This window comes from Anarhichas minor, unplaced genomic scaffold (assembly GCF_050575085.1).
Source record: "Anarhichas minor isolate MPS153535 unplaced genomic scaffold, ASM5057508v1 ptg000011l, whole genome shotgun sequence".
Taxonomy (NCBI): Eukaryota; Metazoa; Chordata; class Actinopteri; order Perciformes; family Anarhichadidae; genus Anarhichas; species Anarhichas minor.
Window position 1 is genome coordinate 15912219 of NW_027466457.1, and position 24242 is coordinate 15936460.

The window sequence follows — 24242 nt, forward strand, 5'->3', positions numbered from 1 at the left end:
TTTCCCAATGGACTGTTTCTAAAGTGATTTGTATAAATATATGAACATATGATAAACGATAACAAACAGCTAAATTGTAATGGAGTAAAGGACATGTATAATTGTGAAGCATCATTTTCCAAGACAGCAAAACATCATATTTCTATGCTTCTTTTCCATATAAACAAACATGTCAAAAGAACACTCTTCATAAGAAGAATAAATAATACAAAATTATGAGAAAATAAATAAATTAAAATATAAAACAAATGACTTCTAAAGTTATGACTTTTTTTTGGATTATTTTCCAGCAGTGAGTGCTGGAAACTTGAGCTCGAGACTTGTTGTTGCATTGTCGACGCTCGTGCAACACGGTAGGTTTCTTCTTCTGCAGTTCTTGGCAGATCCTACACAGAGCATGACACTTAAATGAGCAGTCGGGCCAGAAACACAAGCAGCCTTGCCAGCAGTCTATTCTAAACCATTCACATTCAACACACATGACCACACACTTGAAACATAATAAGGTGAAGGTCTCACCTGTGATGCTGCTCATATGCGCCGATTGTTTCGGCTGTATTCAAAAGGTCCCATCGTAAGGAGGGGTGTTAATTCTAAATTTGAGACGAGTATTTGTTATGATCTTTAACTCCCTTATTACGTCGTGAACACAGAACTGTGTATATATATATATATATATATACTCATTTGTCTGTACAGTATGTTGAGCCAGGCTGAACTGATCTTCACCCGAGTCATTCTCCAGAAAAGGCTGAGGTGACACTTGATTGACACTTTTATATTCTCTACCTGCCCGATCCTGTTCACGCAGCCGGAGGGCTGGAGCCGACTGTGACCAGCATTACAAGTCTCTCATGAACAGATAACAGAGAATCTCATTCATAGCTACGCGATCGGCAGATTTAGACTCCACCTGACTTAACCGACTGATGGAGGAAACTGCAGCATTCAGGGGGAAACCCAGAGAGAAACCCTGCCTCCAAGATCAGCATCTCAAATGATGTTAGGACCTTCAGGAACAATGGCGACATATGAAGCATGTGAATGCTATAATGTGAGGAATTATCATGCATGAGACGATCATGAGATTCAGCACAGCAGAGTTATCACAGAGACATTTTCTACTCACATTTAGTCTTACTACCGTTTCTACTGTTAGAGAGTTCTTCTTCAAGGCACAAAACAAAGGAGATATCTTATCAAATAAAACAAATCAATTTGTGTTACATTTACAGTAAATTCCCTTTTCTTGCATTTCTTACACGTGATACAGAATATATTGACATCTCTGATATAGACAGTGATGGAAGTATTTAAATATTTTACATTAGTAAAAAATAGCAATATTACAGTGTAAAGAGACTTGAACTCTCGCTCAAAGACTTGAGACTTGGTTTGAACTCTAGCTAATAGAATTGAGACTTGACTTGGGCTTCCACTTGTGAGCCCCTCTGGTACAAACACCTTCAAATTGTACTGAAGTACAGTCCCGTCATTGTGAACAGATCACTGTGTCGGCTGTGCAGTGTTTGACCCCTAAACCACGTCCACAGGGACCATTACAGGAAGGACGAGCAGGGAAGTGAGGACAGGACAGAGGCCCGGAGCTGAAATGATGACCATCAGAGGAGGACCGGGAGGAACCGGAGGTGAGGGGACTGACACTGATGGATGAGGCCGGAGTCGGGGAGCAAGCACCAGAACCCCCCCCCCTCGCCTCAATCCACTTGGCTCATATTAACTCGCTCATTGTTGGGACACAGCAGGACACAATGACTCCCTTTTTGTTGAGGAGGGCGCAGTGGACTGAGAGGGCGGCCAGTCGGCCATCACTGGGCCCTGTGTGCTGTGGCCTCTGAGGCCAGCAGGCAGACAGGAAAGACACAAAAAGAGTGAGACAGCGAGCCCCCGGATCCCATATCCTGGCCAGAGCTTCAAATGGGAGGACGTGGTGTTAGTGACTCCACTGACAGAGAGAGAGAGAGAGAGAGAGAGAGAGAGAGAGAGAGAGAGCGAGAGAGGAAACGGAGGCGAGGAGGAGGATGAGAGTTGGGATCTGGGCCACATCTCCGTCTGATTGTCCCTGAGGGGCTGCCAGCTGAACCAGACCTCTGTTCAGTCCCTGCTGATCTGAAGTCAGCGCTGCTCAAATCTCTCTCTCTCTCTCTCTCTCTCTCTCTCTCTCCATTTACGTCAATGTCTTCTCTTGACTTTCTCCCTCACACTGTGCCTCTGTCTCTCCACTATCTCATGACCGTGGAGAGGAGGGAGCAGGTGTGTCCTCTAAACAGTGAAAGGCTGAAGTCACTGCGTTTTTATCCCAATTTCAAGGAAACGTTCGACTGCACTTAAGTAGTTATCTCCTTAAAAAATTCCATAGTTGCTTTACTGAGCAGAATGATGTCTGTGCAGAGTCTAATGCTAGAAGACTGGTTTCACATTAATCTGCTGAAGGGAGAGTTTCACATTAAATCAGAGTTTAACACGTGTGAGGATGTTTTTGTAGAAGTGAAAACAACCAGCGCACATAAATTGAGATTTTGGTGTATTTATCTCCCATAGAATGTCTTCTTTCATACTAGTGGCAAGAAAACATCCAAAATACACATTTAGGTGTTTATTTTACTACTTTGTCTATTCTTTAATGGTTGACAGTATTTTCTTATTTATAGACCAATATTATATTATATTATATAATAATCAACTGAAGTTTAACGGTGGTCTTTTAATACTCACCTGTAGAGTCTTTGTAGAGGAAGGAAGCAGTAGATGTAACATTTACGTCAAAAACCCGTATCAGACACAAATTATTATTCGAGTCTGAGTATTTTGATGTTTTAAAACAACGACCAACTAACCACAAGTAACTAAGTACATTTTAATCGAGCATTGTTCTTCTTACGCACAATTTTTGAGGTACTTTGATTTTGTGCTACTTCATACATGCTTCACACATTTAAGAGGGATTTATTGTACTTTATGCCTCAAGTTACCAATTTGGAAGCTCAAGTTAAAGTCATGATTTTACAAACAGAACAAGAAAATCTTGAATCTGTTTCCTTGTCACATTAACATTACATGTTGCACTACTTTTACTTTCAATAGAGTATTTTTAAACGATGCTATGTCTTCTACCACTGATAAAACAACATCCTTGCTTACGGACGTCCTACTCCTATTTTCTATATCTTGAATCATATTCACTGTTGCCCATTTGATTTTTCCTCACATAAATACATTTCATCTCCACATTTTGTCCACCTCAGTGTGATTAAAAACATCACACAGCACTGAACCTTCAGCCGATACAGTCCTGATGTCGCACCGTTTATCTTTCATTCTACTACAAACCTCTTGGTTCTGAGGGATTTAAAGAATTAGTAGCACGTACGCAGTACAATGCATAGTGTACTGAGGAATCTGTGCTTCTCTGAGACACCTATATATCGTGTGCACATTGTAGAAGAATGGTCAGAATGCACGCTGATGTTACCAGTTCTTCAAACACGCACCTTGATGTTTTATGGGTCTGAAAAAAAGAATGGTAAATTTGGATAAGAGGAAACAAGATGAAGAGAATAAGAAGCTTCTGTCTCCATGTTGACAGGTGCTTTGATAAATCTAATCTCTGCACTTTGGGCCGGGTCCCATCTGGTCTAACCATGCAACGTCAGTTCTGAAGAGTGAAGCTGATGCGGAAGTGTGTTAAACTTGCATTCTCTCTAGTGTCCACCAGGGGGCGACTCCTCTGGTTGTATAGAAGTCTATGAGAAAATGACTCTACTTCTCTCTTGATTTATTACCTCAGTAAACATTGTAAACATGAGTTTATGGTCTCAATCTCTAGTTTCAAGTCTTCTTCAATACAGCATGATGTTCATTTAGTACATTATGGTCCATTTAGAGTCAAACAGACCATAAAGCAGGGTATGCTTTATGGGCGGAGCTACCTTGGGATTGACAGCTACCAGAAGCGTATACGACGTCTCTATGTTACTCCTCCGCATTCCAAATATGGCCACTTCAGTTCACCGGTTGCAAAAAGTCAAGATGGTGACGGCCGTAATCCAAGATGGCGACGGCAAGTTAGCTAGCTTGCTGATTCAGGCATGCTTTCGGCTCATTTTCTGTAACCAATGTAGCATGAAATCATGATGGACTTGGTTCCATCATGTGATACCATGGAGCCAAAAAAGGCTTGTTCCCATTGATATACATATACATATATTGGGAAAGAGACGTTTGTAACTTAGTGGATCTTTTTTTTTTAGGTAAATCAACTTCCCTGTACAAATAGCCCTTTTTTATATCATTAGGTCCTAAGAGATGTAAATTGCATCCATGGTCCTCTCTCTTTCTGTGACAGCACTTTTCAGCCGCACTGAGGTGTGTTGTCGCCATAACTAACCATGCTAGCCAAATGACCACGTAAAACTGTTCAGTGCCCGCTCTTACTCTTATTCTATTTCTGTGGTCACAACCCTGATACTTGGCACCTGACTTCCTGCAGAGTGACACTCTTGTTCAGAGAAACCTGCCCTCGACTTCAGGTGCCAAGATGAGTCATCCAGAAACTTCAGCGCTGCACGGAGCCGCCACCCCCTCCAGCACATTCTCCTCAAACGTTAGAGTCTACACGTTCTGCCAAAGTGTATATAAGAAGTGGAGAGGTCGCATGAAATGTATGTGCTTAGGTCAAGGCAAGTTTGTTTAGCATATTTAAACAAAGAGGCAATTGGCTGTGCTTTACAAATGACATAAAACGGCATCGAGACAAGATATAAAAGAACATAAAACTCTTAATAGGATCTAAAAAGAGTCGTTAAGTTAAGTTTGCTGACTTTTCTCCAAAAGTGTAGAAAGGAAGCCAACATGGTCAAAATGCATGGAGTATATTTCACAACATGTGTTATTTCTATATATTTTTATATTATCTGGATCTGGTTTTGCATTATTTGTGGTGTCTTGCACGCATGAAATGATATAAATACTCAAAACTATTATTACTTATGAAACCATTGAGAATATCATCACTAATATTGCTGCTACTATTATATCATGAATAATAGTACTTGTGCTCATAGTGCTATTGGTGCTGTTGCTTTCACTTCTGCACCATACATAATACTATACATGCATATCCTCCAATGTCACATTCTCTTCTGGCTGGCCTTAAGTCACAATATAGGACCAAGTACACACAACATGGTGCATCATCTGGCCTTCAGTAACAACAGTTCTGACACGTTTCCGTTGTTACTTCTCTGATTTAATCTGCACTTCCTTTGAGAGTAAAAGTCCCGATGCGTCGCCGCCTCAGGGTGACGGACGGCCATTGATTCTCTGAGGAATGTGGGACGTCCAGTTTAGGACGGTTGACTTCAGGTAACTTCAGACGACTTTGAGGTGTAGTGGTTTGAAAAGTGACGCATAACTTTAATCTTAAAACCCTAACTCTTCACATTACATTTTGTTAAGAAACTTTTTTTAAATGCAAAACATATTTTCTATTGAAAAACAAACAATCTTAAATAAGGTAATCATAAATAATAAGGTCCCACTGGACAAATACGGGATGATTCTTTTTTTAAATAAAAAAAGGCTCTATTTTTACCAAATCACTTGTGACGATATTCATGATTATCCCAATAACATAATTACACCACGAGTCCTATATCGTAACATCCCTTTACTGGACAGTGTTGGAAGAAGTATTCATAAAGATGTTTTGCAACACCTCACTGTAAAAATACATTGTTACGAGCAAAAGTCCTGCTTTCATTTTTCATAGTTAAAACCACAAAATGATCATTAAACCTACACCGTATAATGTTTTGCAGTAATTCCTAATGTTTTTATATCAAATGACTTCAACCGTTGCTTTCTGATCAATGAGATTGGTGATTTTATCAAACAGCACATATGAGCAGATGACCACAGCTACACAGCCTGTACGACTTGTGATTATAAAATAGTACTTTATTTGCATATTTGTATCATTTCTATGTTTAATGCATTTTCTGTATTTGTGTGTATATTTGAATTCTCTCATGGACTAAAAAGAAGAGATTTTTCCATGAAGCGTTCAGAGTTAAAGACACTGAGGACAGCTGCCTTCAGTGGCATCAGGTAGCTGAGATCATAGTTACATACTGGCTTCTTAAAAGCAGTGCTGGATGAGCAGCTGTTTTAAACTATTATAAAACTGAGCAAGTGTCGCCTCCTAGTGGATCATACAGGGAGGAGGTTTGACAGAGCAGCTATTACAAAGTACATGTACGCAAGTACAATTTTTGGGTTACTTCTCTTTCCATTTTCTGCTACTTTATACTTCTACATCTCAGACGTAGATTCACTACTATTTACTACATTTATTTGTTAACTTTAGTAACTTTGCAGATTCAGGTTATATAATAATGTAATACAGTCTCACTCACGGGGGAGAAACACCCCAAAGTTACAGCTTACTCACGGTCACACTGGTGAAATACACTAGTCCGATTCTGTTTCCAGTTGACTCCAGGGGAGAGAAGAAGAGTCCGGTTCTAACGATAGTATATCAAGCTGTACAGTTTGCTGGTTTGGTCAAAGGTAAATATTGTACTTTTTACTACATTTGTCTGACAGTTTTAGTTACATTATTAGATGACAGTTTTTCATCCTCTTCCTGTCCAGGTAAAACCACGTATCTCAAGATATCTTGATGCTGAATGTTAGTGATAAACTGAAGGATGAAGTGTTTCTTTATGTGTTGATGATGAATGTTTGTGATAAACTGAAGGATGAAGTGTTCCTTCATGTGTTGATGTTGAATGTTTGTGATAAACTGAAGGATGAAGTGTTTCTTTATGTGTTGATGTTGAATGTTTGTGATAAACTGAAGGATGAAGTGTTTCTTTATGTGTTGATGATGAATGTTTGTGATAAACTGAAGGATGAAGTGTTCCTTTATGTGTTGATGCTGAATGTTTGTGATAAACTGAAGGATGAAGTGTTCCTTCATGTGTTGATGTTGAATGTTTGTGATAAACTGAAGGATGAAGTGTTTCTTTATGTGTTGATGATGAATGTTTGTGATAAACTGAAGGATGAAGTGTTTCTTTATGTGTTGATGATGAATGTTTGTGATAAACTGAAGGATGAAGTGTTCCTTCATGTGTTGATGATGAATGTTTGTGATAAACTGAAGGATGAAGTGTTCCTTTATGTGTTGATGTTGAATGTTTGTGATAAACTGAAGGATGAAGTGTTCCTTCATGTGTTGATGTTGAATGTTTGTGATAAACTGAAGGATGAAGTGTTTCTTTATGTGTTGATGTTGAATGTTTGTGATAAACTGAAGGATGAAGTGTTCCTTTATGTGTTGATGATGAATGTTTGTGATAAACTGAAGGATGAAGTGTTCCTTTATGTGTTGATGATGAATGTTTGTGATGAACTGAAGGATGAAGTGTTTCTTTATGTGTTGATGATGAATGTTTGTGATAAACTGAAGGATGAAGTGTTCCTTTATGTGTTGATGATGAATGTTTGTGATGAACTGAAGGATGAAGTGTTCCTTTATGTGTTGATGTTGAATGTTTGTGATAAACTGAAGGATGAAGTGTTTCTTTATGTGTTGATGTTGAATGTTTGTGATAAACTGAAGGATGAAGTGTTTCTTTATGTGTTGATGTTGAATGTTTGTGATAAACTGAAGGATGAAGTGTTTCTTTATGTGTTGATGTTGAATGTTTGTGATAAACTGAAGGATGAAGTGTTTCTTTATGTGTTGATGTTGAATGTTTGTGATAAACTGAAGGATGAAGTGTTCCTTTATGTGTTGATGATGAATGTTTGTGATAAACTGAAGGATGAAGTGTTCCTTTATGTGTTGATGTTGAATGTTTGTGATAAACTGAAGGATGAAGTGTTCCTTTATGTGTTGATGATGAATGTTTGTGATAAACTGAAGGATGAAGTGTTCCTTTATGTGTTGATGATGAATGTTTGTGATAAACTGAAGGATGAAGTGTTTCTTTATGTGTTGATGTTGAATGTTTGTGATAAACTGAAGGATGAAGTGTTTCTTTATGTGTTGATGTTGAATGTTTGTGATAAACTGAAGGATGAAGTGTTTCTTTATGTGTTGATGTTGAATGTTTGTGATAAACTGAAGGATGAAGTGTTCCTTTATGTGTTGATGTTGAATGTTTGTGATAAACTGAAGGATGAAGTGTTCCTTTATGTGTTGATGTTGAATGTTTGTGATAAACTGAAGGATGAAGTGTTCCTTTATGTGTTGATGATGAATGTTTGTGATAAACTGAAGGATGAAGTGTTCCTTTATGTGTTGATGTTGAATGTTTGTGATAAACTGAAGGATGAAGTGTTCCTTTATGTGTTGATGTTGAATGTTTGTGATAAACTGAAGGATGAAGTGTTCCTTTATGTGTTGATGATGAATGTTTGTGATAAACTGAAGGATGAAGTGTTCCTTTATGTGTTGATGATGAATGTTTGTGATAAACTGAAGGATGAAGTGTTTCTTTATGTGTTGATGTTGAATGTTTGTGATAAACTGAAGGATGAAGTGTTCCTTTATGTGTTGATGATGAATGTTTGTGATAAACTGAAGGATGAAGTGTTTCTTTATGTGTTGATGTTGAATGTTTGTGATAAACTGAAGGATGAAGTGTTTCTTTATGTGTTGATGTTGAATGTTTGTGATAAACTGAAGGATGAAGTGTTCCTTTATGTGTTGATGTTGAATGTTTGTGATAAACTGAAGAATGAAGTGTTCCTTTATGTGTTGATGATGAATGTTTGTGATAAACTGAAGGATGAAGTGTTCCTTTATGTGTTGATGATGAATGTTTGTGATAAACTGAAGGATGAAGTGTTCCTTTATGTGTTGATGTTGAATGTTTGTGATAAACTGAAGGATGAAGTGTTTCCTTTATGTGTTGATGTTGAATGTTTGTGATAAACTGAAGGATGAAGTGTTCCTTTATGTGTTGATGATGAATGTTTGTGATAAACTGAAGGATGAAGTGTTCCTTTATGTGTTGATGTTGAATGTTTGTGATGAACTGAAGGATGAAGTGTTCCTTTACTTTTACTTGTAGTGAAGTATTTTCACTGTGTGGTATTAGTACTTTTACTTCAGTAAAGGATCTGAGTACTTCCTCCACCCCTCCCTCACTGAGAGGAGGAGCAACACTGAAGGAGGAGCTGCTGAGTCACATTTCCTGAAGTGAAAGTAAAGTTAGTCTGAGCGACAGCAGAGCTGCAGTCGAGACAAGTCTCTCTGTTTCTCTCTGAAGAAACATTCAACTGAATCCAGCAGCTTTTTCTCAACAACACAACAGAGTCTCTGACAAACTCTGGTGAGTAAACTGTTCTACAGACTAAATACACTCACTAAATATTTAGTCCAAGTTTAGTTCAAACCAGAATCTGACTGTTTTACATCTTGTTTTATCATATAGAGAATATTAAGACATAGAAATGTGTCATTTTAGATAAAACCATCAGAGGTAGAAACTAAACCACAGTGACTGAACTCTGGCCAGTTAAAGGTTAGACAGAATACAGTCACAGCTAGCATTAGCTTAAGCTAATTCACAGACCTGTTTCCTGTTTGAACTCAAAACATCAGCTCTACTCAGACAGGAAGTTCAACTCAGAGCAAATGTTTAGCTGAGCTCCAATCAAAGGTCGTAAGAGTTGTAAAGACAAATAATATTATATATAACATCCTGCAGTCCGGAGCAGTTAGCTTCCATCTTTTATTCTGCACATTTAATGTGTTTGATTCTCTGCTCTCTCTATCATCATCATCATCTTCATCATCATCATCTCTCTCTCTCTCTCTTCCTCCTCTTTGCCCAAACTGACTCTTTGACTCTAAAGATCTTTGTACAGAGAAAGTGATTTTTATTTTTGCTCTGCTCCCTCAGACGCTTCAATAAAACAGTCAAGTACTGCTTAAATATATCACAGTAAATTGTAATAAATGTGTTATATTCAATATTTCAAATGTTTTGTCTACTTTCAAAGTATTTTCACTTTAATAACAGTATAAACAGCAGAGTATAAGTATTATTATCTTACTTAATATGTGATGTCACAGTAATTGAGGGATCACATCGTGTTTTTGGGGTTTAAAATTTAATTATTTTGTGATTTTACTATTTGAATTATGACATTAACAAGAACCAGAGGGTTTAGGATGTTATCACTGCAATGCTTAATACATCAGATGTATACCGCTGAACTGCATACCTTCTTCACTTACAGCAAATGTAATAAAATATAACATCATTCAGGATGGCTCCTTATATTCTACTAATCATGATTTGATTTGATTTAAAAATATATATAAATACATGTTATAATAGTTTTGTTTTTCCACACTTGTCCTCAGAGTGTAGATATGTCTGCTGCCAGCTGTCTGCTGACTGAAGATCAGTTTCTGTGCTCCATCTGTCTGGATGTGTTCACTGATCCAGTCCTCATACCATGTGGACACAACTTCTGTAAAACCTGCATCACTCAACACTGGAACGTTAATGTCCAGACTCAGTGTCCAAACTGTAAAGAGGTTTTTAACACCAGACCTGAGCTGCGGGTCAACACTTTCATCTCTGAGATGGCTGCTCAGTTCAGACAGTCGGCTCAACAGAAAGCCAGCAGCAGCAGCTCAGAGCAACAAGCTGCCAAACCAGGAGAAGTTCCCTGTGACGTCTGCACTGGAACCAAACTGAAGGCCCTGAAGTCCTGCCTGGTGTGTCTGGACTCCTACTGTGAGACTCACCTGGAGCCTCATCTGACAAGATCAGGTCTGAAAAGACATCAGCTGATCGACCCTGTGGAGAACCTGGAAGGCAGGATGTGTACGAAGCACGATAAACTGCTGGAGCTGTTCTGTACGACCGACCAGATGTGTGTCTGCATGATCTGCACTTATTCAGACCACAAGAACCATGATGTTGTTCCTTTGAAAGAAGAATTTGAAGGAAAGAAGGCCGAGCTGGGGAAGACTGAGGCTGAAATTCAGCAGATGATCCAGAAGAGACGACTGAAGATTCAGGAGATCAAACACTCAGTGGAGATCAGTGAGGAAGATGCAGACAGAGAGATAGCAGATGGTGTTCAGGTCTTCACCGCTCTGAAGGAGTCTGTTGAGAGAAGCCAGGCCGAGCTCATCGACACGATCAAAGAGAAGCAGAGAAAGACAGAGAAACAGGCTGAAGGCTTCATCAAAGAGCTGGAACAGGAAATCTCTGAGCTGAAGAAGAGAAGCACTGAGGTGGAGCAGCTCTCACGCTCTGAAGACCACCTCCACATCCTCCAGAGCTTCAGGACCCTGAACACTGCTCCACCCACCAAGGACTGGACAGGAGTCAGAGTCAGTCCACCTTCATATGAGGGGACTGTGGTGAGAGCTGTGAATCAGCTGGAGGAGACGCTCAGTGAACAGATGAAGAATCTTCTTGAGGTCGAGCTGAAGAGGGTCCAGCAGTCTGCAGTGGATGTGACACTTGATCCTGATACAGCACATCCCAACCTCATCCTGTCTGATGATGGAAAACAAGTTAAACTTGGTGACGTACCTAAGAATCTTCCAGACAATCCAGAGAGATTTGATACTTGTCCTAATGTCTTAGCAAAGCAGAGTTTCTCTTCAGGAAGATTTTACTTTGAGGTTCAGGTTAAAGGGAAGACTGACTGGGATTTAGGAGTGGCCAGAGAGTCGGTCAACAGGAAGGGACAAATCACAGCAAGCCCTCAGAAAGGTTACTGGATGATATGTTTGAGGAATGAGAATGAGTACAGAGCTCTTGCTGACCCTTCAGTCCTTCTCTCTCTGAAGTCTCAGCCTCAGAAGGTGGGGGTGTTTGTGGATTATGAGGAGGGTCTGGTCTCCTTTTATGACGTTGATGCTGCAGCTCTTATCTACTCCTTTACTGGCTGCTGCTTCACTGAGAAACTCTACCCATTCTTTAGTCCATGTAATAATCATGGTGGTAAAAACTCTGCTCCTCTGATCATCTCTCCTGTCAATCACACTGAGTAGAACAAACACTTGATCTTCTACAGAGAGACTCTTTCATTTAATGTAAGAAATCTATATTATTGGTGATTTACGGTGTAAACATTATTGATTCTTCACATTCTGATCAATGGGTTTTTTCTATTTGTCTGTAAATGTTGTTCTACTCCAACACACAGACATTAAGCCACTGATTGATATTATATAATGTAGTCTAATTCATTCTAATAACTGCATAACCTGCCTTCAACACTGTTGAATCATCAGAAACAATTTACTCAGGAATAAGAAGCATTTAAACATTCCTTAAATATCTGGGTGCCAAATTAACATGTTTTATTGTTTGATTATTGTATATATGAAACATTATGAATACTGGAACAAATTATTGGATAAAGTCATGCACCACTTATTTCTTTTATTAAAAAAAGGTGCTTAAGGGTTTTAGTTTTCATCATTTACCAATTAACAGAAAATTGTATGTTTTCAGGGGTAAATGAATTATTAATCTTTCATTAATTTAATAATTAATCAACAAAACTAATCATGAAACATTCAGCTCTGCTGCTGCTCTGACCAGAAGAAAAGTTTTGTATCTTGATATTTGAATTTCATAAAGTCCTCTCTGCTGATCCTCAACAGAATAAAAACAAATAAAGTTTTGACTGGATTTGTCTGTTGTATTTTACATTTAGTCAACGACTGTATCTACAGTGGGTACGGAAAGTATTCAGACCCCTTTAAATTTGTCACTCTTTGTTTCATTGCAGCCATTTGCTAAAATCAAAAAAGTTCATTTTATTTCTCATTAATGTACACTCAGCACCCCATCTTGACAGAAAAAAACAGAAATGTAGAAATATTTGCAAATTTATTAAAAAAGAAAAACTGAAATATCACATGGTCATAAGTATTCAGACCCTTTGCTGTGACACTCATATTTAACTCACATGCTGTCCATTTCTTCTGATCCTCCTTGAGATGGTTCTACTCATTCATTGGAGTCCAGCTGTGTTTAATTAAACTGATTGGACTTGATTAGGAAAGGTACACACCTTTATCTATATAAGACCTTACAGCTCACAGTGCATGTCAGAGCAAATGAGAATCATGAGGTCGAAGGAACTGCCCAAGGAGCTCAGAGACAGAATTGTGGCAAGGCACAGATCTGGCCAAGGTTACAAAAGAATTTCTGCAAAAGAATTTCTTAGCTTCTGCAGCTAAGAGCACAGTGGCCTCCATAATCCTTAAATGGAAGAAGTTTGGGACGACCAGAACTCTTCCTAGACCTGGCCGTCCAGCCAAACTGAGCAATCGTGGAAGAAGAGCCCAAAGATCACTGTGGCTGAGCTCCAGAGATGCAGTAGGGAGATGGGAGGAAGTTCCACAAAGTCAACTATCACTGCAGCCCTCCACCAGTCGGGGCTTTATGGCAGAGTGGCCCGACGGAAGCCTCTCCTCAGTGCAAGACATATGAAAGCCCGCATAGAGTTTGCCAAAAAACACATGAAGGACTCCCAGACTATGAGAAATAAGATTCTCTGGTCTGATGAGACCAAGATTGAACTTTTTGGCGTTAACCAGGCACTGCTCATCACCTGCCCAATACAATCCCAACAGTGAAACATGGTGGTGGCAGCATCATGCTATGGGGGTGTTTTTCAGTTGCAGGGACAGGACGACTGGTTGCAATTGAAGGAAAGATGAATGCGGCCAAGTACAGAGATATCCTGGAAGAAAACCTCTTCCAGAGTGCTCTGGACCTCAGACTGGGCCGAAGGTTCACCTTCCAACAAGACAATGACCCTAAGCACACAGCTAAAATAACAAAGGAGTGGCTTCGGAACAACTCTGTGACCATTCTTGACTGGCCCAGCCAGAGCCCTGACCTAAACCCAACTGAGCATCTCTGGAGAGACCTGAAAATGGCTGTCCACCAACGTTCACCATCCAACCTGACGGAACTGGAGAGGATCTACAAGGAAGAATGGCAGAGGATCCCCAAATCCAGGTGTGAAAAACTTGTTGCATCATTCCCAAGAAGACTCATGGCTGTACTAGCTCAAAAGGGTGCTTCTACTCAATACTGAGCAAAGGGTCTGAATACTTATGACCATGTGATATTTCAGTTTTTCTTTTTTAATAAATTTGCAAAAATTTCTACATTTCTATTTTTTTCTGTCAAGATGGGGTGCTGAGTGTACATTAATGAGAAATAAAATTAACTTTTTTGATTTTAGCAAATGGCTGCAATGAAACAGAGTGAAAAATTTAAAGGGGTCTGAATACTTTCCGTACCCACTGTAAGTACAATTCTGAGGTAATTTACTTGTGTATTTTGACTTTGTTACTTTATACTTCACTTTATCTCAGAGGTAAAAGTTGTACTGTTTACTCCTGTACATTTTACTGTACTATAAGTACTTTTACTTCATGCACATTTAGCTGATACTTTTAGTTCGGTTTTGAATGCAGAACTTCTATTGAAGTGAAGGATGTGAATACTTCTTCCACCACTGGTATTTTGTTTGGCATCGAGCTATTTTCACCATAATTTAATTGAGACGACAATTTAGTACCGTATTGTTTCCTTGTTTCCAGGAGACTTGGTTTGTAAAGGAAAGCAAGCAAACAGGAACAACTCCGGATGTGAAGCGTTTTCTACGCTACACGCTCACCTGTTCAGGGACTAAATGTTCAGGTCGTCCCTCTGGTTGGTGCGTTTCACAGAGCGGAGACAAGAGACACTGTGGAAGGACTGCAGACCACGCTGATGCTGCAGATATGAAATGTACAATATCTTTGTGTGGACAGTTGATAGATGTTACAGGAAAGAATGAAGGCACACTAAATTGGAAATTCCAATCAGTTTTAAATTGATTGAAGTAGAATACAAATATAAAATATTAATCAACAGGTATCCAAAAAACTAAAAGCCTCCAATATACACAAATATGGTAAACGGTAACCTTTATTTATAAAATTGGTGTAAAAGAGAAAACCTTTTGAATTATGAGTTCTTGAGAAAATTGCCAAAAGTTTCTTTTCCATCTCAAACTTTGGAATTATGTCGTCGATTCATCTCTAATATGTTTAAAAAATGTTTGTCCCTTTAAGGCGAGACACATCGTCCTCCACGAACAGCTCATCAGGAGAACGTAGTGCAGCTAACAAGGAGATCAATATCAGAAAACATGTGTCACTGATTCATGCGTCCATCAATAAGATCTGATTTGTGGTTTGAGGTTAAATAAACAAACATGGATATTTTATAGCATATTTGAGACTCAACTTACTACAATTAGACAATTATTAGCCAATAAATAGATAGATGAATAAATAAAAAAATTAAATTGAAAAAGGGAGACAGAAGAACAAATTTACACTGCTGTCCAGTACTTCAGTGCAATATTGAGGTACTCCACTACATTTCAGAGGAATGCTGCACTTTTAATGAGGTTTAATCTTCGCCTACGCTGCAAAGCAACCAAAAAAGTTAGTCAAAAAAAACATCTTACAATATCAGGGAAGCGTTTCATAGATGGAGAAAAAATTATACATGTTTAGCATTTCAGGCTAAACTGTTAGCAACATTTTTGCCGCTCTGTAGCAGTGTTGGTGTAAGTACTACACTGATGTACAATTTTGAGGCACTTTACTGAAGTATCTTTATAATAACTTCCAGTAACTTCCTACTCTACTACATTTTGGAGGTAAAAGTTCTGCTTTTCAGTCCACGTCATATATTTTGACAGCTTTAGTTATTTTTTATTCAGATTTTTATTATGAGGTATTTCCTGGACTGAGCCACTCAGCAGGACACTAAGAAGTTAAGATTAGCGCCACTTTTACCAACATTAAAGTGATGAACACATTAATGTATCAATGATTATTATTCAGTGATATAATGTAAGATGAGCCACTTTGCATAATGAGAACTGTTTCTGTTGTTACTTTAAGTCTGTTCTGTTTTAAAGCGAAACCTTTTTCACTGAAGTGATTCTTTGAATGCAGGACTTTTACTTTCTAGTATTTCTACTAAAGTACTACTCTTACTTTGGTAAAAGATCTACTTCTTCCACCACTTTAAGGAGTCACTACTATTGATTTCTGTTAATAAATATAAATTCTGCAGCTCTTTTCGTCACACAAACTTCAGAACATTTGGCAAAGTACAAAAGTGCACAAACTACAAACAAGGCTTCAGTGTTTGAAGGTTTATTGTCGACACAGCGTCTTTGATCCTGTTAGAGTCTGCTGTTTGAGCTCTGAATGGGCACCGCGGTGTCAGGGTTGCTCTCATCACCTGTAGGTAAGAAAAGAAGCAGGTTAATTAAACTCTTACGGCAGCAGAAGTGCAGCGTTCGTACAAACTCAGCGTGTGGTTTCTTACTGTTTAACATTTGTACAGCTTGTTCAGTCTGCTGATGTCGTTCTTGCTCATCTGGTTGGCCGTGCCGAATTCCATGTTGGCGTTGGGGATGGGAACCATAGTGGGCTTATTGTTCCCGGAGAAGGCATACCTGCAGTTATTAAGAGTTGAATTATGTTTGGTTTGTATACAAAAAAAAAGGAGAAATGATTTCTATTTAAATATTGTTTAAAGGACCCAGATTACAAATATTAAATAAATCAGCTACATCTCGTTTTTTATGTGTGGATGGTTTGACTGCATCAGTGTTGTTGGACGAGAGTTATATATTTGTTTCTTTTGCTGAACTGAAGACAGAGTTATATTTACTTTTCCAATATATATTTATTAATTAGATTTTGTGGTGCTCAAATCCATCAGCAGCCACAGAGCTGATGCCTGTTTATACATTCTGTTTCTTTTGCAGCAAAAAAAAAAGTGGAGGATTATTTACAATTTTGTTATGTTTCATTCAAAATATTTTGAGATATTGGGGGTCTCGTATTTTTAAAATAAAATAAAAATAAGATTCCCTCTCTAAGTCAATGTTTTATGTACCGTCCCTTCGTAAAGGGTATTAAAAAAACGAGGACACAAAGTTCAATGTACAAACAATCCTAAAACCGATGACTGTTAGTTTCAATGAACGGATGTTAGATGAACGACAACCTGTGGTACTGCATGACAGAGTTGTAGTCGTAGGGGGTGTTCAGGTTCAGCGTGCTGATCTTGTCGAAGGCGTACTCCCAACCTGAGCGGACAAAAACCAGAACAAGGGAGAGAAGAGACAGACAACCTTCAGATGCTAGTTCTGCGTTAATATTTGGGTAAAAGATCAAATGGCTGATTTGAAACGGCAATAATTTGGTGCGATTCCAATTCGTTCTCATGGAATTGTTGCGATTAGTGGATTCTCATGGTTTCTAATTCTCGGCGTTGACCAATAGCAAGCCGGCTCGATGGTGACGACCTTTGAGCGGATAATGGAGGAGCTCTGTGTCAGCATCCGGTTTTATTTAACCTCCTCCCTAACAGAGACGTGGTTCACAGACAGTTATGAGACACGAGTCGACGGTACAAACACGTCTTTTAAATGAACTGCGTGGACTTGCCCTCCCGTTAGCGGCCGTGCTAAGCTAACAAGCTAAATGAACGATCAAAAGTTCAAACATCTAAATGTTCTCTTCTTCTTCTTCTTTCCTGACCCTTGTTAGTTTCTTTATTAATTATGAGATTATGTTTGTGATGCTGCAGAGAATAGTTGTGATTAATCAATTGCTCAACGTGTTGCTTTCATCTCTGGTGTCAAGATGTAATGCTTTTCTTTCTCATATTTGAGATCAAATAATATCTGTTTAAATTAGCAGTTTACCTACAAAGAAAATGGAGTATTAGTGCAACATAATGGTCAACTTATTGTTACCGACCGGACTGGATGTTCTCCCACAGGATGCGGATGTGCTGGTCCCTGTCGGAGCGGCACTGTTCGTGGTTGAAGCCGAGGGCGTGGAGCAGCTCGTGCTGGACGGTGCTGTGGTAGAGGCAGCCCTGACGGTCCAGAGACACCGTCTGGGAATAACCACGGCGGCCGACGTAGGAGTAACAGCTGCACGCAAACAAACAGATACAAAGTGAAGCAGCATGGCTCAGTTATAAGATTTAAAGGGCCGTAAAGGTGATTCTTTTGGCAACTTTTTGGTTTCCTTCTTGGCTTCATTTTTGGACTTTATTCATCTCAATGTAACACAATTCTTCACTGACATTGTCGTGCGTTGGTAATAATTGAAGTAAGATTTGTGTTACTCTTCTGAAGATTTTATCGGTGATAGCTGGTGTTATTTGACATCCATCACTTTGCATTAAATGATGCATATACCTGAGTTAAAAGCCTGCATGCGGTTTACACACACACAGTTTGTTACCCGTTGCTGGACTGGATGCTCAGGTAGTCACTCTGGTTGGTGCGCTGGACGAAGCGAATGCAGGAGACGTCGAGGAAGGACAGCAGCCCACGCTCGATGAGGGAGCGCTCACGAGAAGCTGACAAGACACGAGAAGAGACTTTCATACTCACACGTACTCACACGTACTCACACGTACTCACACATATCTGTCCTACACATGCCAGATTCAAGATTAAATGATTTAATAAGTTGTTTGTTCATGTCCTCAAGAACGACACACAGAAGATTGTTCATCTGTTAATTCTGAAACCGCCTCACTTTTAAAAAATAAATCTCTGGTAGCTCTAGTAGAGACCTGTCAATCACTGTGTAGCCCCGCCCCTAAAGCATCCCCTGCTTTATGGTCTGTTTGACTCTAAATGGACCATAATGTACTAAATGAACATCATGCTGTATTGAAGAAGACTTGAAACTAGATATTGAGACCATAAACTCATGTTTACAATGTTTACTGAGGTAATAAATCAAGAGAGAAGTAGAGTCATTTTCTCATAGACTTCTATACAACCAGAGGAGTCGCCCCCTGCTGGTCACTAGAGAGAATGCAGGTTAAGTTTAAGGCGCCTCCGCATTGGCTGCACTCATCAGAACCGGAGGTTGCCGCCTGGTTGTTTCATGCTGTAGCGCCCCCTACCTGCAACGCTCAGACTGCAGCTCGCCCCGAGATGTTTCAGGTTACACACTCCAGAACGCAACAATGCTTAAAATTGATCTTGCAAAGCTCGACGCGTCCGTGTTAACGGATTTTCTTCAACCAATTTAATAAAGAAATTAGAAAGATTGATCACTTCTTGTAAATTGTAATTGTTTTGTAGAGAAAGAACCTGAGATCCAACAATTTAAATTATAACATAGATTTTAATTAATCAGATGTCAAGTTTTTTAGAATAGTGAATATCATAATAAAAGTCAAATTTAGTTCATTGTATTTAAAAATGTAAAGACATTACACCCCACTTTATGGCTCTACGGTGCAGCACACCCCGTGGTCACCTGTTTTAAGAGTGTTGTTAAGGAACTACTGATTCAGGTACTTACAGTAATGTGTGGCGATGACATAAGGCACGTACACTTTTCCATCGCCGGACTTTCCCCACATGCAGCCGCTGGAGGTGCAGGGATCAGCGTTTCTCTCACTTTCATTGTCATACGCAATGTCATCCATGACGAAGGGCTCCTCCTCTGTGTGCACTGGAGTAGGAGGACATCAAAGGATCCATCAGTGGTCTGACCGCTGGTGGAGTTAGTATTTAGCTCGATATTACTAGAAAAATGCACTTAAAGTAAAAGTACTATTTGTGGATAAAAATGTTGCCTGTCTGAAGTACAACATGTACCTCTGTAGTGGAGGAGTAAGAAAAAATTGCATTTGGAAATTCTTTAGTGCAAGTACCTCGAATGTGTACTTACCGCAGTAGTTGAGTTAATGTACTCACATTCCACCACTGAATTGGAACATTAATTAGTTTAATTTTACCCTTAAAAGTATATCAATATATCATTGGAAAGTTCAACAAAGATTTAGCATTAAATGTGTTTCTCATCGGATCATAAATTAAAAACACAGGCAGACAGCAGCAATGTTTAACACAGGTTTCAAAGTGATCTCTATGTTCAATAAACATAATTGTGACTTAATTGCTGATCTCAGTCTCTTTACAGTCGGACTCTTAGCAGAGATACAAACCCTATTGTTTTGAAGGTGGTGCTGTAGAATGAATCCACCTGTGAGCGTGAATGAACTGCTCAAGTTTCCTTTAAATCTACCCATTAAAGTATGACACTTATTGTGTGTGGAGTTGACATTTTGTCCTGAAGGTGGTGCTAGAGGGAAGAGCATGGAGCGTCCATAGAGGAGCGACTTCAGACTCTTTTTCCTGGAGCCTGAATATCCACAGCAAACTCCACTCTGATCTGATTATTGGTTATGGTACGTTATTGAAGACTTTGCATTCTGGGAACATATTGCTTATCAACCTCCCAGCAACTTTTACTGAAGACTCAAGAAAGAAAACAATAAATAAATGTGCATGTTGTCTTACCAACATCCTTGTTGGCCCTCCACAGGAGCTCAGAGACAGACAGATCCTGGATCAGGGACAAGACGTCGCTCATTAATAAGGACTCAAATGAAACGTTAATTGTTTACATGCAACACGGTTCATATCTGCTGCCACAGAAACCTCATGAGTTTGAAAGTTAGATGTTATTTAGTTGAGTTGATGGAGAACAGAGCGCTGTACAAAGGTTTAGTCAACTGACCACCGAAAGAGAAAGTTCCCTCTGAGGAACCGTTGAATAAGAAGAGAAGTAAACACCAGTCATCCAGAAAAGAAAAGCTCAGAATCAAAGACTTTACCACAAACAGCTTTTTGTTTCAGTGCGTTTAACAATAGAAGCAGCCTGGAACAAGCTGGAATAAACAGACAACGTGTTGCTTCATCAAAGCTCTTCTTTAAGCTTCAGCATAGAAGCAGGTTAGTCTAGAGTTATCTCTACTGGACTATCAGCTCAACTAATCTCAGTCTAAACCTCTTCAATCAGACAATAACTCAATATTTAGAGTTCAATCATGATCGAGGCTCAACGGTAACACTGTGGAGACATCGACGAAATCAAAGTTTGAATCATTTCATTCCTCTTCTTTTTGGGGCCAAAACTATTTCACATGTAAATAAAACATTTGGTGTCTGAATTATACTGTTTTTTAATCTGTTAATCTGTTTGTAAAGAAGAAAAACATCAATATAGCAGCGGATTCCATATATTATGTATATATATATATTTGTGTGCATGTGTGTGTGTGGGCAGTTCATTAAGATGTTTTCTTGGAATATTGTAATGAACACACACTTTGTTTTCTTCTCTTAATTCTTCCTTAAATGTCATTGTATACACCTTCCCTTCTAGTTGGGTGTCGTTGGGATCTGAATGAGGATTTTAAATGAAAGGAGACATTAAACAAAGCAGGAACAGAGAGAAGTCCAGAGACGAAACGAGATGCTTCACCGACAAATAACACATTTAATCCCCATTTCGTCTCTATAAAAATCTTTGCAGACAGATGTTATCCTCACCTTGTCTTCAGCCCAGGAGCAGTCAGAGAGCACGAGGAGGGCGAGGAGGCCGAGGGTGCACTTGAAGAAAGCCATGTTATCAGCCTGCAGGTGGACAGTGTTAAAACCTGGGTCCTGCTGCAGCCGCTGCTTATATATATATATATATCTGTATCTATATCAGCTGAGAAAACAAACAGCTTTACTCAGTGATAAGAAGCACACTGCCTTGAAAACATGCGGCCGATTCCCACCCTAACTGAGATACATAAAATATGCACGTGGTCGGAAAAAAACTTAATGTGACCTCGTGAGACTGTCGGCCCCGAGTGCACCTGATTAATGACGAGCGATAGAACACATTAGTGATTAGTCTGCTTTTCTTTCGTTTTTGAATTCCCACAAACTATAAAATACGGGAGGTGACTTCCTTAGAAAAAGAAAACATATCACAGATTCATTTTCATATAAATGTTGACATTTTCTTCATTTTTTTACATTTTACTGCCAACGAAAGCGCAAAAATGATTATAAAGCTAATTCACAACATTCAAAGCTTTCTAGAGAACATGGACATTCATTGGTTACCACCATATGGACCTTCTGAACAATGAGTATTCACAAAAGAACACATCCCCTAATAGAATGGAATAGAATAGGAAATAGATTAGCTTCCATATAAAGGCCCTTGCTCTATTACCTACTTTCTGCCGAGTGAAGCCGATGCTTCATGTGTTAAAGCTGCATTCTCTCTAGTGTCCACCAGGGGGCGACTCCTCTGGTTGTATAGAAGTCTATGAGAAAATGACTCTACTTCTCTCTTGATTTATTACCTCAGTAAACATTGTAAACATGAGTTTATGGTCTCAATCTCTAGTTTCAAGTCTTCTTCAATACAGCATGATGTTCATTTAGTACATTATGGTCCATTTAGAGTCACACAGACCATAAAGCAGGGGATGCTTTAGGGCGGGGCTACACGGTGATTGACAGGTCGCTGCTGCTACCAGAGACGTATACGCCGTCTCTACGTCACTGCTCCGCATTCTAAAAAAGGTAACTTCCGGTTAATGTAAGTTATATTATATTGGTTGCAAAAAGCCAAGATGGCGACGACCAAAACGCGGAATTTAAGGCTTCAAGACGGCAGTTCACAGACCAATGGGCGCCGTCATGATGACTACATCCACTTCTTATATACAGTCTATGGTAACCTGTCAATCACAGTGAGCCCTTCTATACGACCAGAGGAGTCGCCCCCTGATGGCCATTAGAGAGAATGCAGGTTTAAGACTCTTCAGCATCGGCTTCACTCTACAGAACCGGAGGTTGCCGTCTGGTCACACAACCTGATCTTTCACCCGGAGGAATCCCCGATGAGGTCTCCAAACCACGTTTTAACACGTAAACACAAGAGTAGTGTATATCTAGCCCGTTTCCACGCGTCTTTACTATTTCCCCTATTTAGATCAGTCATTGAGTTATGTGTTATGTTTATTCATGCAAACATCGGACACCCTATCTGCAACAACCACAACAACAACAACAACTTTGGCCTGTGTTGCAAATGCAACACGTTGCTCACATGTAGGCTGCAGGTAAGGAGACCCCTCCGCCCGGTTTAGCTTGAACCCCTTTTTATTTTGAAGCCACTCGTCACGGTCTGATGATGCTCATGTCAGTTGGACTTGTGAGTTCTGTCTGTCGCTGTGGATGTCTCCACTGAGGTGAGCACTTGTCTCACTACTTTGAGACGGATATCTCAAAGCCTGGACAAATACAACCATCCTTTCTGCATGGCGTGATACCACCAGAAGGAAATGAGATTTTTTGTTTGCATGTAATGGAAACTTGCCAAGAACGTGTTTGCATGTCTTGAGCTGACAAGAAGTATCTCTCACAGACATTCACTGGGAGGAAATAATGATGAGTCATAATGGATCTGCAAGGGGCTGCAGCAGCTATAAGTGAAAGCAGAATCACAGTTACCGTAACTGCGCTCCTGCTTTCACTTTCACTCTGACAGAAGGGGGGATCTAAAGCCGAGGCACTATAAATGTGAGCCCGTTTGCGCCTTCAATCTGTCGGAAGAAAGAAGCCAAGAAGCCGCCACTGTTACAACGACAGCGTCAAGATGATCGATACAGAAGTTGTGCTTGAAGCTATGAGGGTGCTCTGCATCGACGGACTAACTTCTGCTCAAAGTCAAGGAATCGATGTTAGGTCCTCTTCAGCCGCCGTCTCTTTGGGACCAGCGCTGCAGCAGCTGTCCATCACGGACCTGACTCATTTGGCCTTATGTGGTACAGCACCCTGGTAATTATGGCAAAATGTCATTTATTATTATCTTTATTATTATAGCTCCTTTCTAGTTGTATTATTATTATTATTATTATTGTCATCATTAGGCTTTTCTCCACCAATCAAATTATTATATTGTATTATTTTTATTATCACCATCTGTATTATTATTAGGTCTACCTCCACCAAATACAATATTATTAACTACTCTGTTTGTTTAATTAAAGTATTGTGATTTTTTTTAAATCTGGCCCGATTTTCATGAAACTTGATGGAAGGGTGTGGATTGGTCCAGAGAGAAACCCGTTAAATATTTGATCTGAAACACAAATCATGTTTTAGGAGAGGGGCCTTTTATAAACACACCGTGTCAGCTGATACCAATGCCAATATCAACATTGTCTGTTAATTGCATGACAATCATGCATACAAGCTATTCAAATTGATGTTTTTATTTTAAACATAAATGTGGA

General features: G+C 39.3%; 2 protein-coding genes across 3 annotated transcripts; one reads left to right on the forward strand and one right to left on the reverse strand.

The window, feature by feature from the left end:
- The first annotated feature begins 9232 nt into the window (after positions 1–9232).
- Positions 9233–12707, forward strand: LOC142947805 (E3 ubiquitin-protein ligase TRIM21-like). Its single transcript, XM_076089653.1, has 2 exons — positions 9233–9368; positions 10409–12707. The coding sequence occupies exon 2, from the start codon at positions 10418–10420 to the stop codon at positions 12059–12061; it is 1644 nt and encodes a 547-aa protein (XP_075945768.1). The 5' UTR covers positions 9233–9368; positions 10409–10417; the 3' UTR covers positions 12062–12707.
- Positions 12708–16047: 3340 nt separating this feature from the next.
- Positions 16048–23685, reverse strand: LOC142947806 (high choriolytic enzyme 1-like). Of its 2 annotated transcripts, none has more exons than XM_076089655.1 (9): positions 23054–23685; positions 21490–21573; positions 20455–20500; positions 19451–19603; positions 18371–18488; positions 17876–18054; positions 17118–17199; positions 16431–16560; positions 16048–16343 (listed from the first exon to the last, which is right to left on the reverse strand). In XM_076089655.1, the coding sequence occupies exons 2-8, from the start codon at positions 21562–21564 to the stop codon at positions 16434–16436; spliced, it is 780 nt and encodes a 259-aa protein (XP_075945770.1). In that variant the 5' UTR covers positions 21565–21573; positions 23054–23685; the 3' UTR covers positions 16048–16343; positions 16431–16433. The 2 variants fall into 2 exon arrangements, with proteins under 2 accessions (XP_075945770.1, XP_075945771.1); XM_076089656.1 differs by lacking the exon at positions 23054–23685 and adding an exon at positions 21266–21339 and having other exon boundaries at positions 16050–16343; positions 21490–21862.
- Between the last annotated feature and the right edge of the window lie 557 nt (positions 23686–24242).

Excerpts from the sequence above, each read along its gene's own strand:
- LOC142947806 (XM_076089655.1), bottom strand. The coding sequence starts at position 21,564 with ATGGCTTTCTTCAAGTGCACCCTCGGCCTCCTCGCCCTCCTCGTGCTC. Across the intron at positions 19,604-20,454 it reads GAGGGCCAACAAGGATGTTG|TGCACACAGAGGAGGAGCCC; the intron begins GTAAGACAACAT and ends CTCCTACTCCAG. Across the intron at positions 18,489-19,450 it reads TGTCATCGCCACACATTACT|CTTCTCGTGAGCGCTCCCTC; the intron begins GTAAGTACCTGA and ends GTGTCTTGTCAG.
- LOC142947805 (XM_076089653.1), top strand. The coding sequence starts at position 10,418 with ATGTCTGCTGCCAGCTGTCTGCTGACTGAAGATCAGTTTCTGTGCTCC.